Here is a 20,629-nt window from a genome sequence, read left to right on the forward strand (position 1 = left end):
ATTTTTAAAGGAAAATCATTCTGTCAACACTCTTTTTTGGGAAGCATGACTCAGCAACTGATAAATTTCTGTACAGATCCTACTCATCATTCTTATAGGTCACCTTGCTGTGCAGATGCATGTAGTATATGAGATGTAGAGTAGAATCCCAATAATGGAAAACAGTTTGAATCAAATCAATAGATGCCTTTACATTTCTTGTTCGACAGAACTATTTTGGATGATTGACACTTGAGTAAATCCAGGCTTCATCTGTCAAAAAGAGACATCTGTCTTTTCTCCAAAACGTTCAATCTACTTCACATACTATGTCATATCTGTATTGCCAGAGCAAAATATGACTTTCTATAGCTTAAACTCAGTATCACTCAATAAAAGCATTAGAAAGTGCAACATTTCTGTTAGAAATATACTGCAATTAGATAATGAAATCAAAGCAGTTATCAGCTATTACTGAATTTCCAAATCATCAGTTATGTCTCTTGTGAAGGTAATATACAATATACAGAGACATTTGCCCAAAATCAGCCCTCAAAATAGCAGTGAACACCATTTGTAACTAACCTTTTCTTTCAGGGAAGCCCAGGAGATGTAAAATTTTAGGATGATTTCAGTTTCTAAATAACTTCTAATATATCTGACAGTTAACAAAGAATGTCTTTTTCAATCATTTCTCTCAGAACTAGTCTAAATCTTACCCACAGAGATATTAGTGAATGCCAATCAGGAAACTATTTAAGGAAATCTTTGTAAATGTCTTAGTTAGCAAAACTAAAAACCAACCAACCAGCCAAAACAAACAAGCAAAAAATGAAACGAAATATGAGATCTACAAAGTTTAGTTCCTGAGCTAATTGTATCCACCCATATAATGCTACAACAAACAGCTAGCTGTGGTTATTTTCTGCTTGTCTCTGATTTGTTTTCAAGTGCTGTAAATTCACAGTTCCAATAGATTGCAACAGGCTTTGGAAGGCTTGATGTGTGCTGATGATTTCTGCACATACTGACATTTCATAATGACATCAGTGACTGAAATAACAGAATTAATTCTAGGAGATTATTCTAAAAGCATTTAGTTAGCATATTAGATGTTGAAACTGGTATTTGTACCATGAGTGTACCATCCTGTATTGAAAATTTGGTGTGGTGAGGTCAGGAAGCTCCCTCTGACATGAAACTACAAACATGACAAAGATTACATCAGTGAAATGCTGAGCTATGAGATAGCTCAGAACTGGTGCACTTAGCTCATAGAGACCAAAAGGAAGTGAGCAATACTTCTTATATTCCAGTGCTTCCAAGACTTTCAAAAGGACTCAGCAAAATCATACTTACAGCCACTTATCAGAACCTAATGATAATAGCAGTAATGACTGATTACTACATACTTTAATTGTCATTAATGACTTCAGTTAGACCTCTGGAAGCAAATATTCTACTGTGTACTCCTACTCCCAGCTCATGGAGGTATGAGCTAACCAAAGGTACTTTGGTTTTTAAAACTAGTAAATCGTATTTCATTTTATTTAATTTTATGACCATGGTGATGAGATAATTTACATCTCAGCTACACCATCAGTATCAAGTTGCTCAATCAGCAGAGGTAAAATACTAATTAATTTGTCTGTAATAGATCAAGCATCTACAGTAATTCTTACTCTGTAGGTCTAAAAAGAGAATCTGAAATTGGTAAGGAAACAAGTTTCTTTGTGATTTAAAAGACTGGCCCCATAATTCCACAAAAATGATCAGAGTGCTGGAGCACTTCTGTGAAGAAAGGCTGAGAGAGCTGGGGCTGTGCAGCCTGAAGAAGAGAAGGCTCTGGGGAGACCTCACTGCAGCCTTTCAATATTTAAAGGAGGCTTAGAAAAAAGATGGAGAGCAGCATTTTACTCGTGCAGATAATCATAGGACAAGGGGAAATGGTTTTATACTAAAAGAGGGGAGATTTAGATTAGAGGTTAGGAGGAAATTCTTCACTCAGAGGGTGGTGAGGCACTGGAACAGGTTGCCCAGAGAAGGTGTGGATGCCCCATCCCTAGAGGTGTTCAAGGCCAGGTTGGATGAGGCCCTGGGTAACCTGATCTAGTGGGTGGCATCGGGGTTGGAACTAGGTGATTTTGAAGGTCTCTTCCAACCCAAGCCATTCTGTGATTTTATGATAATTATTGCTGGCATGAAACATGTAGAGGTATAAAGCATAGAACAAAATTAAATTGTCAGTTTCTATTGAGAACAACATTAATTCTCCAAGTGTAGGCAGAGACAAATTCATGCCCTCCCAAATCCTAGAAAATTCTTTTTTCTAAAGCCAACTTTATATATATATATGCACATGATGCAGTCTATGGAGCCAGTTCTGTCTTACTATGACATAAAGAATAAGATAAACATTAAAGATAAAAATCTCTCATACAGAAAGAAATGCTGCATTATTAAATTTGTCTTCCATATGTGATATATTAGAGGTTCTCAGAGACTAGATTAGCAATCTGTTCTACACACTCCCTCAGTATTATCAGAATCATTTCTCTAAAAAAATAATGTAAGTTCACTATATCACAAGCAATATCTATTACTAAAATTAACACCAATATATATATTAGATGTTTGCTACTAGATCTTCTGAAGGAGTTAAAATTAGAGCAGTCTGAATGAAAGCCCACTCTTGCACTTCTCTGGGTCTCTGTGTGCAATTTGGCTAGTTCTGCTGTCACCCAGAATACAGTCTCTCTCCCTCTTCATGGGGTAGAATGGGAAGGATGTAGAAAAGAGAAAATGTTTAATAAGAGAACCATGGATTTATGAGTAAAAATGTAAAAACCTTTAAATACTGATGTCTCTCTATTTCTTTGTGTTCAGTTTTGAGTACCTAGCAGATGATCTTGCAAGGAAAAGGACTACTATCATAAGCCCCTGAAACATACTTTTATTTTGCATATCCATATATCTGGACATGAGCCATTATTTCATCATATACCCTCTACAGAGTAAAAGGTATCTTCCCAAGATTTCAGTTTTAAAACCTAGGTAAATATCAATGAGTTTGTATTCCTCAATTGTTTTATTCATCCTCCAGTCACCATCCGCTCTGTATGGATCACACAGAACAGACTATTGCATTTGTTTTTCTAGAAACTGCCAAAAATAAGGAGGCTTGAAAGTCGGAAAGAGCTGGAACCAGTAATGGAAGCACCCTGCCTATTCTTAGATGTGCATGTAAATATCTTGCTAAGTGTGAAGATTATGACAGTGATCTTTTCAAATCATAACCAAAAAGTGCAGAAAATGTATAAGTGGCACAAAGCTGGAAGCTATTGCAAATGGCAACAGTGGGACAAGTTTTATCGCAGCAAGAACTCTAATGGAAGAGGGGGTGGGTAGCATATGTTTCCAAGTTACAATATCAACTTTTCCTTACTCATGGCTCTCAGGGACTTGAGAGAGACTCGGCAGAGAATAGACTAAACTATTGTCTCCGCTCTTGTGTAGAAACCAAACTCAATCCCTTCCAGGCATTTGGTTTTATTAAAGCAGAAACTCATAACTCACTGTTCAAAACAGACTGTCGCCTCTAGCTTAGTTCTGCTGTTCAGATACTACCTGCAGCTCACACATTAGATATTTCCTCAAGAATGCCAATGCTATTTTTCATATACATGGATAGTTAGAAACTCTCTTGCCCCAGCAAATCAGCAATATACACTTAGACTTTTTTCCATGAAATAGACAGCTGCTGAATCATACCTGTGTCTGACACAATAACTGCCAGCCTTTTAGGTATTATACACCAAAAAAAAACCTTAAGATTTTGATTACTTGTTGACCTCTACACACAGTCTGAATAAAACCACTATAATATTTGCAAACCAAAGTTTGAACTGCTAAACTGTTCAGTTTAAAGTCAATTTTTCTAAACAGTCTGAGACTATGAACCTGAATTATCAGACTAAATTCAACCTCTCTACTACTGTTCCCAATTCAGAAATCCATAGTAATTACTGAAGTAAAATATAGTAAACAAAAAAAAATGGTTTTGTTTTGTTTCGAATTGTTACAGTGTTGTCAATAGCTGAAGATATTTAATCAATTGGTAAATTTTTTAAAACATGGTTGTTTCTCCACATTTAGGACTAAGGAAATTAAAAATGTACAAACAATTTATAATAACTGTAAGTATTATTTAATTACTAATCATGGGCAAGAAATATTCATGAACAAATTGTAATTTGTCATTTGAAAGCTTCTTGCTTTACTCTATATGCTTTATTAATAAGTAAACAATTGCTATTGCTTTCCACATGAAATGAATAGTGCTAATTTGTACTCTACTTTCCACTCAAATAAGTTTAGCTGGATTTTTTTCAATTAAAATATCTTCTGTTGGGAACCAATTGTCTGACCTTTAAGTTACAAGCTTTTTTATAACTAGCACTGGAGAATAAACTAGCTGTATCTACGCTCAGAATGTTTTTGGCTTCTCTTTTAATATTTTAGTTGCAATGATTTTCATACTCCTTCAAGGGAATTGAAATCAAACAGCAGATTCATTCTAAAAAAGCTGAAGAACAGTTTTCAGACATTAACAGACATGGGTCCCTCCTTTCTAGGAAAGAGGATGATTACATAAGTCCATACTGTCACAGTTATATAGTCATTCCTTACTATGATTCAAATAGAAAAGATGTGTTTTTCCTCTCTAAAATATATTCAAGTCTAAAGTTGAAACGCCAACTAAAAATGAATAACAAGTAATAATTTAGTAATTCCTGACTTGTTACATAACAATGTAATAAGCGAGTAATTTCTGAGTTAATAGCATCCTCTGCACTTCAGCATGGCATCTGTTTTCTAATCAAATCCGTAATCAACTGGTTTTATATACTGACATGAAATTTCTGATTCAGATTCTGTTTGAGAATATTGGTATGTGTGGATGAATTTGTTGCTCATTGTAATGATGCCACTTAATTATAATTAGCTGTCTCAGAAGCTGTGCATGCTACCCATAGAAGTAATGCAGAAATGGAGAAAAGCTAGCTGCTTCAACCCATGCACTATAAAATGGTATTTGAATTTCACTCCAGCATTTTTAAATAGTATCTTAGAAATGATATTTTGGAAAGCAGAGATATTGTTATATTTTGTGAGACTAGTAGCACCCTTACCAAGTTAGTCTTAAGTAAAAGGTACAGCTTCCTGATACATAGATGGATAGAGGAATGGAAATAATAATAGAGACCCCTTCTTCATTCTTTCCTCATATTACACAAGGAAAGCAGTGAGTTCACACTAACTCACACTAATCGTAGAAGGAAAAAGCAGTAGAAGTACTAATTTTCCTGGCAACTCACAAAAATGTCAGGAAAGGTTTTGGGGTAATACTTCTGCAAACAAGCAAACAAAACATCCTCAGATCACTTGTAAGAGCCTCCAAATATAGTGTGAAAATCTGAACTTAATACAACTATGTTTTTTGGAGAAATTGTTTTCTCACTGTGCTCTTTGAGATTCCTCTGATTGTTCTTTAAAAAAGCACACCAACAGAGTGCATATGCATCCTCATTCTGCCTTGAGCTGAAAATCTAACATAAGTTACACTGATTTGAAACACTGAGATATATCCATGGAACAGAGTTCATATACCAAGTTTTACTTTCAGTGATGAATTTTTAATACCTCATTCACTAAGTTATATTACGATTATTCCAGACAGCATCAGTGAGCAAGCTAAAAAATAATGAAAATTAAAAAATGAAAAAAAAAAGAAGAAGAAGAAAGAACTAACTTTCTCTGTGGACTTGGTCTGTTTAATGATAGAACAAAAAAAAATGCTCTTGTTTTGATACATCAGCCACAACAGTAGTTATGGACTGCGTGACATAGTAGTTTACTTACAAGAAAATTATTCATTTGACAGTATGATTCATATATACGACCACTCATCTAGCATAGATAAAATATCCCTCTAGTTACTTAGAGCTATCCTTACATTTTTGTTCAACAGTAGTTAGTGACAGCTCAGCTGTCATCTTGGGATCTGCATCAAATCCCTGCTGTGCTATCATAGGAATGATTAATGCATGTGTAGGGAGAGGAGGAGGGGATTAGTAGCTGCTATGTATTTATATTAAAAAAAAAAAATCATTAGCATTCTACTAAATCTAATAATTTACCCTCCTTTTGACAACTACTTACTTTATGGGCTATATAAACATGTTCTGGTCTGAATAATTTCCAAAATGCTTTTAGTTAGAGCAATTAATAATTACAACCTTCCCAAATTTGTTTTTCTTCCACAAAGCATGCTGCCATGGTTCTTTTACAGAGTGTTACTTTTTATGCTACCAATTTTTATGAAAGCGTGTTCTAAAAATTAGTCTTAACGCATGGTTCATAATTCAGGTTATGCATATTCTGAGAATATGATCTAACTATCTTCCATGTATAACAATATTCTGTTTAGTACAGAATTTATGAAAAATTAAGGCACTACAGCTATGAATACGCTGTGTGTCACTTGTTAACTGCCAAGTTACATAATTAAAAAAGGTATTCTTAATTATGTTTTTTACACTTATTAAAATAGTAAATGAAAAATAATAAAAGAGACAAAGACACAATTTAAATTATAATTTGGATCTACTTTAAAACTGGTTGTATTTATAACAAGCTCTCCACATCATACTTGTCAATTGACATAATGCAGTTCTAAGGATATGCAAACTCCTGTTATAATAAACATGACGAGGTCTCTTTTGGCACGAAGATTTACAAAGGTCTGGGTGCAAAAAATTATCTATATTAGCATGTAGTGAGGCATAAAAAGGAGTAGTCATGTAGAGCAAAACAATTTGTGCTAAGTACCCAGCATGCATACAGTACAATTTCCTGATAATTTTTTTTTTTTTTCTTATTAGTAGTCCTGGTTCACTCCAATAAAGTAAGCACCCATTAATTGTTGGAAAACATTAGATGAGCTCATTGAAAATATTATCCTTTTAAATTTAACCCAAGAAGGATCCAGTCCATGCATTCCTGGGTTGATGTGTGATATAAATGAAACTCCGTAAGTGGGAATGATCAGGAGAGCCACCCCAAAAATATGCTATTGCTATGAACTGAAAGGCTAACACAGATGACTTATGTCTTGTGGGTCCCCTTCAAGTGATTAAACAAAAGGGGAACCATTCCTTGAACCCATATATCTATCCTCAGAGTAGAAAAACATCACTGAGATGGCAAGGATGCTACTTCCGATGATATAAATTATAAATAAGAAGGGAAAACCATTTCTGGCACTGGGTGAGAAAAATTCAAAGAGTAGAACCCAAAATGGGACTAGTAGGAATTCCATGTTTTTATCCACCCTCCCTTCCTTCTCAGCTTCCCCTCTAAAGAACAGAGTAGGATTTGATTTGGGATGCCCAAACAATGGCTCCTTCTCTCTTTATACAGAAGGTACATCATGCTAAGGTCAATCCAGTTTCAAATTGAATTGTTCTGAGCTTTCTGAGTTGCATTTCAAAATCTAATTGATAGTAACAACTGTGTGTTCCTCGTTGCTTCCTCTTAGAATTCCAGAACAACTTTGCCACTGGCAAGTGAACAGTATTTTTGTGATCAAGAAAAATGTTAGTTCCACATGCTAAACTGCAGAATCTTTCTTGCAAACATCTGTGAGACAGCAAAACATGCCCTGAGTTCTAAAATTCAGAATGAATTTGAAAAGGTGGTAGATTCGGGAGGGGAAAAAAAAAAAAAAAAAAAGGGAAAAAGGCAAGCAAGAAAAAAACACCACTGTAATTAAGCCTACACTATCTAGATTTCATAGCAGGGAAAAAAAAAAAAAAAAAAAAAAAAAAAGCCTGAAATATATTATAGAATTATTTTTAAAGTAAAATATACATTAAAAAGTTCAATGCTGTATCCTCTACTATCTCTACTGTTGCTGGTTTGTTTACCTTTCTTTTGATTTTACTTACCACAGGCTCGTCTTGACAAGACAGAACAGAATAAGAATACATTAATTCTTTCATGAAAGATAAAAGAAATTATTGGACATATGATCACAGAGGATACTTTCTCCCTTTTGAGTGAACTACCTTTTAGGCGACTTCTTTAAATTGACTTGATAAAGTTTGTCAGAGTAAAATGCAGCCTAAATTTGCACTGGAGAGAAAGACCTAAGGTGACACGTCTCCAACATCAGTCTCCCATATGTCATGTAGAACAAAACAAAACTTAGTGGCATTTTTCAAAACCATGGAACAGGTAATGAGGTACAAGCAGCCTCATAAATCCAAAATATCCTTACTGAAATAATTCCAAGCACAGTGCTGTGCTGGGAAATGTTTATGGAAGTGGCGCAATCAATGGAGTTTTTAATGACTGTAGGGAAATGTTCTCTACAGGCCAGAAGTGCCAAGTAATGGAATGAGTTTTCAGGCTGGACTGAAAGGCAAAGGACATCAAAAAGAGACAGATTTAGTGTTTAGAATTCAGACTGACTGCTTTCATTAGGTTAGTTGGTGAAAAAATAAAATTTGTAGTGGGGCAGTAGCTGATGAAGTTGTAAGGTAAGGTTGGAGGTGCTTGTTATAAGCAGCAACAGGACTGAGTGGGTTATTTCAGTATTAGCAACACTGGACAATATCACGTCTCTGGGTGCATTGTCTAAGTACTCATAAAGATACACAAGGCTTTGACAATCAAGGAGGGCAGGAATCCTTCATGGTTGGAATGCATCCCTACAACCTTTCCAGATTTCACTAGTTGATCTAATTTCAATTATTACACCTGGTGTTTATAAAATAAATCTGCATCTGGCGAATCTACCTTTATTTCAGTAAAGTCATTCTTATTTCTGTAATGGTGATGGATGCACTTAAGAGTGTTCAGAGCCTGGATTAGAAAGAATATCCAGATCGTCAAGCTGTAGGGCTCACAGCATCAATCATTGCTACTCCCGATAATGGTTGATGTGTGCATCAGTACCTTGTCTTTTTTCTTTCAGAGATGCAATTTATTGTTATAGTCAAAATATTAGCTACTCATGGAAATTTTAAAAATTGACATTATTGTCAGATGAAATAAACTACACATGGTTGACAGTATAAAATTTATCACAAGTACTCAATATATATGCAGGAAAATAAGATGCTTTCATGTGATAAAAAACTGCATAATGTACTGTGCTAGCTTGGGCTGGGATAATTAACTTTCTTCATAGTAGCTGGTATGGGGCTATGGTTTGGATTTGTGACTGAAACTGTCGATAACACAATGATGCATATTGATAACACCATGATTTTAGTTGTTGCTGAGTGGTGTTTACACAGAGTCAAGGTCTTTTCTGTTTCTCATGCTGCCCTTCCAGTGAGAAGGCTGGAGATGCACAGAAAGCTAGGAGATGACACAACCAGGACAGCTACCCAAACTAACCAAAGGGGTATTCCATACCATATCATATCATGCTCAGCAATAAGTACTTGGGGGGAAGTTTGTCTAGGCTGCTGCTGCTTGGGATTAGCTGGGCATAAATTGGCTGGTAATAAGTGATTGTGTTTTGTATCACTTGTTTTTTTGTTTGTTTGTTTTCTTTCTTTTTCTTGGAGTTGCTTTTGTTTTGCTTCCTTTGTTTTCTTATTAAACTGTCTTTATTTTAAGCCACTAGTTTTCTAACTTTTGCCCTTCTGATTCTCTTTTCCCATCCCCATAGGGTCAGGAAGTGAGCAAGCAGTTGTGTGGTGCTTAGCTGCCTACCAGGCTAAAATCACAACATGTACTTAAGTGGTTATCATATGTTTCTAAAGACAACTTATCAGGAATCTTGATTAATCCATCTATTTAATCAGAGCATAATATAGACACATTCTTGATTAGAGAATTAATATCTCTTCTCAATATTTTTTGGCTATGCTGTGGACCTTCTCAATTGTAGAATATATAAAAAACAAATCACTCAAAAAAAAAAAAAAAAGAAAAAAAAAAAGAGAGGGTAAGCTGCATTTAAAATACATTGAAAAAATCTACTTCCTTGACAATTCAGGGTCTAACTCAAAACAGCTTGCTTGATTCTTGAGAGTGAAATGAATAATGAGGTCTTCCTAACACTGTTTCTAAGATTTCATTTGAATAGTTGGTATGGTCAGGCACTGTCATCAAGCAAGTTTGTCGTAGACTGACTTTTGATTTAAGAAACTGCTCTGTTACAAATCACTTTAAAAGGTCAGTGGAATTTAGCAACTCTTCCTACTTTTCACTTGATACTTTTAAATATCATTTAATTGATGAAAAACTGATTTTTTCATGTTGCATGGAAATTTTTAAGGATTTAAATTTCTAATCTTAAGGTATCACTTAATTTTCTCATCTTCACTTTGACTTATATCAACTGAATAGAAACAAAAAAGGTTAACTGGTAGAGCTGCTTTGAAAGCTCAGTTTTGATAGTCACACTACAAGTGCATCAAGAGAAGCAATTAGAGGACAAGAACCTACAAAATCCAAATGTGTTTCTACCTTTCTGTACCAGTTTTATCCATTATCCATTTATCCATTTATTTTCCTTATCACATTTGGAGAAATACTACAGTAGTAAGATATGAAGTTCCAAGTGGGAACCATAAATAAGGATGAATAGTATATCATACAATTAATCTCTGAAGAGAAATAATTTAGAAGAGATATTATAGAAGTCTACAAAATCATGAGTAGCATGGAGAGAGTAGATAGGTTTTAACTGTTAAATGATTCCTGTATTTCAAGAACTAGGAGGCATCAAATGAAAATAAAGGACACAGCTAAAAATGGTGATGACTCCTCTCAACGGTCACATTGAGAAGGTGATGGCACCCCACAATGGTCAGTGAACACTTCAAATTCAAAGTCAAAAGAAAATATTAATGCATATTTATAAATTTAAGGATACACCATGCAGCTCAGGAAAGACCCTGAATTGAAAACCCTTAAAAGCCATTAAAGTATTATACTATATATACATAGCCTTGTTTGTTTGGTTTTTTTTGTTTGTTTTTGTTTGTTTGTTTGTTTGTTTGTTTTGTTATTGTTGTTTTTTTTTTTCTATTTCTGACAACACCTGGAGACGAATCCATAGGTTCAGACCTTGGTCTTACCTGCACTTAAAGAATTCCCTATGGATTCAGCCTAGAATTTTCAGAGTCTGCTGAATTGACAGACAGAGTTTTAGAATTCAAGGGGAAAAAAAAAAAAAAAAACCACACACAAAAAAAGGAGGAGAACAACCCATGACTTTCCCCATAATTACCTAAAAGACAAATACTAAGGCTGGGGCAGTTCCGTGTTATTCAGGAATTATATGAAGGTCTGAATTTACAAGACTAATTGTCATCTGTTGTCTAGACTTCAAAGTGTTGTGTCTCCCCAGAAAGCACAAGTGTTTTTTGTATGTGACTACTATGTTTCATAATGTTCCCATTCATTTTAGACTGATTTTATATATAATCTAAAATTGTGTATTGAACTGCCTAGGTTGGCAAATTAAAAATAAGAAGCAGAAAAGAGAGGAGAGGGAAGATGAAAGGGAAAAAGGAAAAATAGGAAAGGGGATGGGGAGGGGAAAGGGAAAGGAGAGGAAGAAGGGGAAGGGGAAGGGGAGGGGGAGGGGGAAGGGGAGGGGGAGGGGGAGGGGGAGGGGGAGGGGGAGGGGGAGGGCAGGGCAGGGCAGGGCAGGGCAGGGCAGGGAAGAGAAGGGCAGGGCAGGGCAGGGCAGGGCAGGGCAGGGCAGGGCAGGGCAGGGAAGGGAAGGGCAGGGAAGGGAAGGGCAGGGCAGGGAAGGGAAGGGCAGGGAAGGGCAGGGCAGGGAAGGGCAGGGCAGGGAAGGGCAGGGAAGGGAAGGGCAGGGAAGGGAAGGGCAGGGAAGGGAAGGGCAGGGAAGGGAAGGGCAGGGCAGGGCAGGGCAGGGCAGGGCAGGGAAGGGCAGGGAAGGGCAGGGAAGGGCAGGGAAGGGCAGGGAAGGGCAGGGAAGGGAAGGGAAGGGAAGGGAAGGGAAGGGAAGGGAAGGGAAGGGAAGGGAAGGGAAGGGAAGGGAAGGGAAGGGAAGGGAAGGGAAGGGAAGGGAAGGGAAGGGAAGGGAAGGGAAGGGAAGGGAAGGGAAGGGAGGAAGAAAAAGAACAAAGAGACACTGGTAAGAAAAATGAGAAATAAAACAGTGTTGAAGATCAATGAAAAAGAAGGAATAGACTGTGATCTAGCCTTTGCTTGCAAATACAGGCGTCTGGAATTACCATGAAGGGATTTTAAATGAATATTTGATTTTAAAATCAATATTTGCAAACTAGTGGAACCATGCATTTCTCAAACACAGGATATACATTGAGTACTGACGATCTGGGAGAAAAGCTGAGAAGTGGCAGATGTTTACTGTCCCAAAAAGTCTGAATGCAACATTATTAGCACTAGTAATGGCCAAAGATGAGGCAATTTCTTCTTTTTCAAAACTATTTCCTTGGTAGTAAAATTGAAGAAATGCATATAAGAAGAAAAAGAGATGAAAATGTGTTTATTATTCAAACATGGGATCAACCTTCAAAGCACTGAATCACACCATGGGTTGAATCAACAGTTGAGAAATCATCTTGAACTCTGGCAAATACACAAGTTGCCACCCCTTTTCATACAATAAGAACTATCACAGGCATTACGGCATTACATTTCAAATAGATGCTCTTTTATGAAGTACAATAGTGTTAGCCTAAAGCATTTCCAAACGTCAAACATGAAACTGGACTCAATAAGCAAATAAAGTCATGTAAGTCTTACTAATGCCTATTACACTCATGGTTCCACATGTCACAAGGATCCCATACTGCCCATTTTTCCCTGGATGCCCACCAGCCTCACCTCCCTGACGACTTCCTCCCAGTCTGCAGGCTGTTACTGCATGTCTACCATTGAGACAAACAAGACCTTAATATACACCTCACTCATTTCAGAAAACTGTCCTGTCCTGCCACTTTCCTGCCACTCAATCTGGCTACTGCCGTTCTCAATCTGGCTACTGCCATTAAAGATAACAAAAGACATTTCTATAAATACATCAACACAAAAAGGAGGACTAAGGAGAATCTCCATCCTTTACTGAATGCGGGGGGAAACTTAGTTACAAGAGACGAGGAAAAGGTGAAGGTGCTCAATGCCTTCTTTGCCTCAGTCTTTAGCGGCAATACCGGTTGTTCTCTTTATACTCAGTACCCTGAGCTGGTGGAAGGGGATGGGGAGCAGGATGTGGCCCTCACTATCCATGAAGAAATGGTTGGTGACCTGCTATGGCACTTGGATGTGCACAAGTCGATGGGGCCGGATGGGATCCACCCAAGGGTACTGAGGGAACTGGCAGAGGAGCTGGCCAAGCCACTGTCCATCATTTATCAGCAGTCCTGGCGATTGGGGGAGGTCCCAGTTGACTGGCAGCTAGCAAATGTGACGCCCATCTACAAGAAGGGCCGGAGGGCAGACCCGGGAAACTACAGGCCTGTCAGTTTGACCTCAGTGCCAGGGAAGCTCATGGAGCAGATCCTCCTGAGAGTCATCATGCAGCACTTGCAGGGCAAGCAGGCGATCAGGCCCAGTCAGCATGGGTTTATGAAAGGCAGGTCCTGCTTGACAAACCTGATCTCCTTCTATGACAAAGTGACGCACTGGGTGGATGAGGGAAAGGCTGTGGATGTGGTCTACCTTGACTTCAGCAAGGCTTTTGACACCATCTCCCACAGCATTCTCCTCAAGAAACTGGCTGCTCGTGGCTTGGACTGGCGTATGCTTCGTTGGGTTAGAAACTGGCTGGATAGCCGGGCCCAAAGAGTCGTGGTGAATGGAGCCAAGTCCAGTTGGAGGCTGGTCACTAGTGGCGTCCCCCAGGGCTCGGTGCTGGGGCTGGTCCTCTTTAATATCTTCATCGATGATCTGGACGAGGGCATCGAGTGCACCCTCAGTAAGTTTGCAGATGACACCAAGTTAGGTGCGTGTCGATCTGCTCGAGGGTAGGAAAGCTCTGCAGGAAAATCTGGATAGGCTGCACCGATGGGCTGAGGTCAACTGCATGAAGTTCAACAAGGCTAAGTGCCGGGTCCTGCACCTGGGGCGCAATTAACCCAAGCAGAACTACAGGATGGGAGATGAGTGGTTGGAGAGCTGCCAGGCAGAGAAGGACCTGGGAGTGATGGTGGATAGTCGGCTGAATATGAGCCAGCAGTGTGCTCAGGTGGCCAAGAAGGCCAACAGCATCCTGGCTTGTATCAGAAACAGTGTGGCCAGCAGGGCTAGGGAGGTGATCGTCTCCCTGTACTCAGCTCTGGTGAGGCCGCACCTCGAGTACTGTGTTCAGTTTTGGGCCCCTCGCTACAAGAAGGACATCGAGGTGCTTGAGCGGGTGCAGAGAAGGGCGATGAAGCTGGTGAGGGGTCTGGAGAACAAGTCCTACGAGGAGCGGCTGAGGGAGCTGGGCTTGTTCAGCCTGGAGAAGAGGAGGCTCAGGGGCAACCTTATCGCTCTCTATAGGTACCTCAAGGGAGGCTGTAGCGAGGTGGGGGTTGGTCTGTTCTCCCACGTGCCTGGTGACAGGACGAGGGGGAATGGGCTAAAGTTACGCCAGGGGAGTTTTAGGTTAGATGTTAGGAAGAACTTCTTTACCGAAAGGGTTGTGAGGCATTGGAACAGGCTGCCCAGGGAAGTGGTGGAGTCACCATCCCTGGAAGTCTTTAAAAGACGTTTAGATGTAGAGCTTAGGGATATGGTTTAGTGGGGACTGCTAGCGTTAGGTCAGAGGTTGGACTCGATGATCTTGAGGTCTCTTCCAACCTAGAAATTCTGTGATTCTGTGATTTCCTCTGCTGTAGTCATTTTCTGATGTTTCAGGGATGGACAATATATTGAATTTTATTATTATTATATTAATAAGTGAGGAAAAATGCTTCTGACATGCCGATGATGAGTTTGTACCACATGTGACTACAAGATACAGCTATAACTGTTGTCCAAATGCAGTGTCAGTAGTATTTAAAATTTAATGTTGCTAATCTTTTTCTTTCCAAGAGTCAGGAAGGAAAAAGACAGATCTCAGGGTAAAAAAGAAATCAATGTATTCATTAAATCTGACTTGCTGATGTAGCAGATGTACCAGGTGTTTATGCCTTTTACAGATTTATCAGCTTTTAAAGCAATTTCAAGTCCTCAGCTTTACAAGACTTTTTAATGTCTAATGATTGCAGCAGTAAGATCTTTCAATGTTTTATTGTTCTCATTACTAGGGCAATCTATTCAAGATTAAATATTTGTCAGATTTAAATTTTTGTCCAGTAGCTCTTCATGATGCATGTTGGTCAGCAAAATTGAGACTATCCCTCCCTTTTCAATATTATTTATCAAATGATTGAGTTCATTCTCTCTTTTTTTTTTTTTCTTTGCAAGTTAAGCTCCTAGAGATACTTAATACTCATATGACAAGGTCTGCTTTTCCAGTCCCCAATGTTTTTAATGGGTTTCCTTTGATTTTATTCCAGTTTTTCAATACAGTTCTTAACCTATGAGAATCAGACCTCTGAATACTATTCTAACAGCAGTAGCACCAATGTTATTTGCTTTCTGCACGTATCTGAACATTCTTTAGCAGTCACGGACTCTATTTGTTCTTCTTTTTCTCAGCGTCACACTAACATTCTAAAGTGAGGCATTAACTATGATAATCCCAGTCACTTATATTAGAGACAGAAAGCTCTCCTGCTCCAAAATGAACTGCCTGGCACTTAACCAGTCAATTCAGATCGCTCTGTAATAGTAACCACGTGTATTATGAGTCAACAATCTTTCTGCCATCTTCAAAATTCATCAAGAGAAGTGGGTCATTTTACTAGATCTCCCATAGAGATCTGAAGGGGTATAGTTACTTCTTTGCTGCCTTCATTTTCACTGGAAATCTCCCCATTTGAGTCAATAACTTCAGCGCCCCACCCAATGTAAAAAAAATTGCTTTATTTTACTGTTTGTTTTTTTTTTCAAGTTTTCATTCTGAATTATATTCATAATTGTGAGGCAGAGTTAAAATGCACCTTGACAATGTATTATACAATAGAAGTTAAAAATAGAATTTAAATTTAGCTTTTTCTTTTACCATTAGTCTCAGATCAGAAAACAACACAAGACAAAGCATGATCCTATATGACAAAAACCTACATTTTTCTTTCAGAGGTCTCAAATCACCAACTCTTTCATTGTAGCTTTTGTATTTCCAACTTCCTTTTGTGTTTTTCACCACATAAACAGGTGCTGACATGCAAAATCAACTAGGGGACTCCACTCCCTTCCCAGCATCTGTTACTGGAAGAGGTAATACCCTGGTGCTTTCAACAGTTTTCTTTCTTTTTCTTTAAAAAATAATTTTAAAAAATCTGCAGGAAAACACTCTACCAGTCATTTCTATTTATATAACTTGTTACCAGCATCCATCACTGAAGTTAGTACTTCTTAGCTGCCTACAATTCAAAAAGAATGCAGAGCTTCTAGATGATAAAGTAAATATCAATTTTAAGAATATAACTACAATGTTAGGCTCTGAAAATAAAAAGTTATTTTATCTTTATATACTTAAGTGCTTTAAAACACACAATTTCTGTTATGCAGTTATTGTTCAAAAATTACTATTATATTTTTGAGCATGAAAATATACATTTCTCTACCAATAAAAATATGATTAAGTATATTCCAATGATTAATGAAATCTAAATGACAGCATTCATCCATAAGAAAGGAGGGTACCAAAAGAGACTTATTCTGCTGTGGTCAGTATGTAAAATGCTTGAAGATTTTATAGAATTCAGTTTTATCTAAGATCCAAAATTAAAAGTATACCCTAGCAGAATAAAAATATAGTTATGCAAATACATTAAAGAAACCACATTTTTTTTTCAAGCATTAATTTTTGTTCATATCAGTGAGCTTAAATGAGGTCTTAGTAACTGCTGAGCTTTATTATGCAAAAAGTGGTTGTGTGCGGTCACTTAATAAAACTGATTAGTTCTCTGTGATAGCAACCAGACTATCAATACAATTTTTTGTTTTTCTTCTAATGCAGTAGAACAAAATTAAGCATTTAAATTAATCTTACCAGAGCTCTGCATTTTACATCTATCGTTCTTTCAGGTGCTGCAGGTATGCTGTTAATCTTTAAGGAAAACCACACTTTGCAATTTGAAGAACTTCCTCCTATGTATAAGAGAATAAAATGCTTTAAAAATCATCTCCTGAGGTGATCACTCCTAGCAGCATTCAAATCAATGAGATATTCTGACTTTTATCAGAACTGCTAGTCATTGTTCATATGGAGACAAAGCAAATCATGAACTGATTTAATTGCTGTCAACAAACCTCCCTATCTAATCCTTTCTTGTCAGGGTTCAAAATAATAACAAAATCAATATATATACAAATCGAAAGAAAACAGCAATTTGGCAAATTTGTTTCCCAGAATAGCACATTGTTTCAGACTTATAATTTTTTTCCTTCAACAAAGACAATGATAAAAACAAACAAACAAACAAACAAATTTAATCCTACATTTAGTTGCAAGATAAACTGGCCATAAATACAGAGGATTTAATTCCCTTCAGTACTTTGTATTACCGAGTCCAAAAATGAGGGATGGGAAATTCTGATAATATATACAAAAGCTGAGATGCGTCAAGTTCTATGAGACTGAGTGCTACAAGCTCAGAGAAGAAAGCCGTGTGCTCCCTATTCAGGAATTTTTATCTCCCTCCTCCCCTTTGAAATCCAGAGATAAATAATGAGGCCAGAGAAGACTATTAATATCATGTACACACTCATGAAGTTATAACAATAGATTTTAAATTATCCTGATACTGATGATTAAGAAACCTTTAAATAATTGAAATATGCATGAATGTTATAATTAAGGCTAGGACCGGGAAGTGTTTACAACTTGTAACCATAGGAGGCATAGATAACCAGATCCTTGAACTGAAGGCAGTCCATATCAGAATGAAAATATTTTTATAATTTTACTATATCAAGAAAAAATAAATAAGAATAAATTCATATAATATTTTATATATTACAGACCTTAAATTCTGTTTAGTTACACAGAATTGTTATGCAAAATTTCAGTCAAGTAATATGGGTTTTGCTAAAGCATATCTCCCAGACAGACCTCAAGTCTTAATTTGAAGATAATCACCAGCAGTCAATTTCATTCAACCATTCAACTTCCAGACAAAAGATGTTGTAATGTCTTTTCTCTGATAGGTTTCATAGACTAAACAATAAGCAGTTATAATTTTCCTGTGTTTAGAACATACTCATGAATGTTAATAAAATTAGTCCTTTGATCTTGTTCAGATAAGCAAAAGAGATTGAGCCCAAAGTTTCTCATCATATGGCCCAATCTTCACAACACAAATATTTCCCGTGGTTATTTTTTGCAAGCATAAAATGTTGTTCAGCTCCTTTTATAAATGCATAGACAAGAACTGCTTGCAGTATTCCAGTTTGTCTGTATATTATATGAAATGAAAATAACCTCCATCCTGCTACTCACACTTCTCTGAATTACATGTATACGCTAGAGAGTATACATTAGCAGTTCTGTTTCACCACGACATTTGTTTTGGGAGCTCCAACTGCTTTTCTTTTCTGCTATGACCCCAGCTCTTCTCAAAGACACTGCTTTCCTTGTTGCAGTTCCTTATTCTCCATATGTGACTTCATTTTTATACCTATTTCTATCAAAACTGCATCTGTTTGGCTTTAATTTCATTAATGTCCTTAAATCTTCACTGGGTATATTAACTTATATTAACTTATCCATTCTAATTTATCTATCCTAAATTAACTTATCCATTCTTTTATTCAGGCTAATTTGACAAGTATACAATTTATTGTTTTTGAATACTGTTTTGAATTGTAGTTTTCCAGTCTGTAGAACGGCCTTTGGGCTCCTCAGTACAAGAAGGACATCAAGGCCCTGGAACATGTCCAGAGAAGAGCTACGAAACTGGTGAAGGGCCCAGAACACAAGTCCTATGAGGAACGGCTGAGTGAACTGGGGTTGTTTATTCTGGAGAAGAGGAGGCTCAGGGGAGACCTTACTGGTCTCTACAGCTACCTGAAAGGAAGGTGTGGGAAGCTGGTGGTCGGCCTCTTCTCACATGTAATTAGTGATAGGACTAGAGGGAATGACCTCAAGTTGTGCCATGGGAGGTTCAGGTTGGAAATTAGGAGACATTTCTTCTCAGAAAGAGCAGTCAGGCGTTAGAATGGGTTGCCCATGGAAGTGGTGGCGTCACCGTCCTTAGAGGTGTTTAAGGAAAGGTTGGACGGGAAGGGACATGGTTTAGTGGGTGACATTGGTGGTAGGGGAATGGTTGGACCAGATGATCTTGGAGGTCTTTTCCAACCTTTATGATTCTATGATTCAGTATTTCAAGGTCTATAAAAATTAATATCAATGAGATAAAGACACCCTTTGAATATCCCTTAAAGGATTCTGGTATGCACATGACTCTGAGTTTAGTCACTTAAATATATATACACACACACATATATATATACATATATATATAAATATATAGAACAGAGATGACTTATGCAAGAAGGGAAGATCCCCCTATATCAAAGAAGAACTTGTCACCTGGAACCTAAAATAAAAGTGTTCAATTAAAGACAAAACAAACAAACAAACAAATACCCCACAGCTTGGGATATCACATTGTTTAAAAATACAGTCAAATTGTAGGATACAACAAAAGCCTATAAAATTCAGGTAGAAAACAACAAAAGAAAATGTCAACAGTGAAGTTCCATTTACACAAGTTTTATAAAGGCAAATAACCAAATCATTACCTGAGGCCTTACCTCGAGTACTGTGTGCAGGTTTGGGCACCACAGTATAAGGAAATAAAGCTATTAGAAAGTGCCCAAAGAAGGGCTACTAGAATGGTGAAGGGCCTAGAGGGCAAGATGTATGAGGAGCGGCTGAGGTCCCTTGGTTTGTTCAGCCCAGAGCAGAGCAGGCTGAGGGGATGCCTCATGGCAGCCTGCAGGCATTGAGCTCTGCTCTCTGGGGACAGCGACAGGACCCGAGGGAACAGCATGGAGCTGGGACAGGGGAGGGTCAGGCTGGGGGTTAGAGAAAGGCTCTGCATCCAGAGGGTGATCAGGCACTGGGACAGGCTCCCCAGGGCAGTGGTCATGGCACTGAGCCTGACAGAGTTCAAGAAGCCTTTTGACAAGGCTCTCAGACACATGGTCTGATTTTTGGGTGGTCCTGTGCAGAGCCAGGAGTTGGACTCAATGATCCTTCATTGATCATTGATTGTGTCAATGGCTCCCTTCCAACTCAGGATATTCTATGATTCTGTGATATGTGCTTCTTTACAAACATAAGTCTGAAAATACAATGTGTGAGCTGGAATACAGGAATTTAAATTACGATATTGACTTAGCTCCTAATGAGAAACTTTGTGGAAAGGACGTAATCAGTAAGAAAAAAGGTAATGATAGGCAATAAAACTATCTGAATGACAGATAATATAAGCTGAGGAACAGCACAATTAAAATTGTTTACAATAAA

At 37.7% G+C, this 20,629-nt stretch overlaps 1 protein-coding gene across 1 annotated transcript in view; it reads right to left on the reverse strand.

Annotated features, from left to right (window-relative positions):
• The window catches only part of CFAP47 (cilia and flagella associated protein 47), a gene marked incomplete at both ends in the record, with an annotated part of 298,007 nt that overhangs the window by 100,598 nt on the left and 176,780 nt on the right, over positions 1-20,629 (reverse strand). Inside the window, 1 exon segment of the mRNA XM_084289693.1 lies at positions 17,147-17,244. Within this exon segment, the coding sequence (XP_084145819.1) occupies positions 17,147-17,244 (98 nt within the window).

Source organism: Netta rufina, assembly GCF_964035555.1.
Source record: "Netta rufina genome assembly, chromosome: 1".
Lineage (NCBI taxonomy): Eukaryota > Metazoa > Chordata > Aves > Anseriformes > Anatidae > Netta > Netta rufina.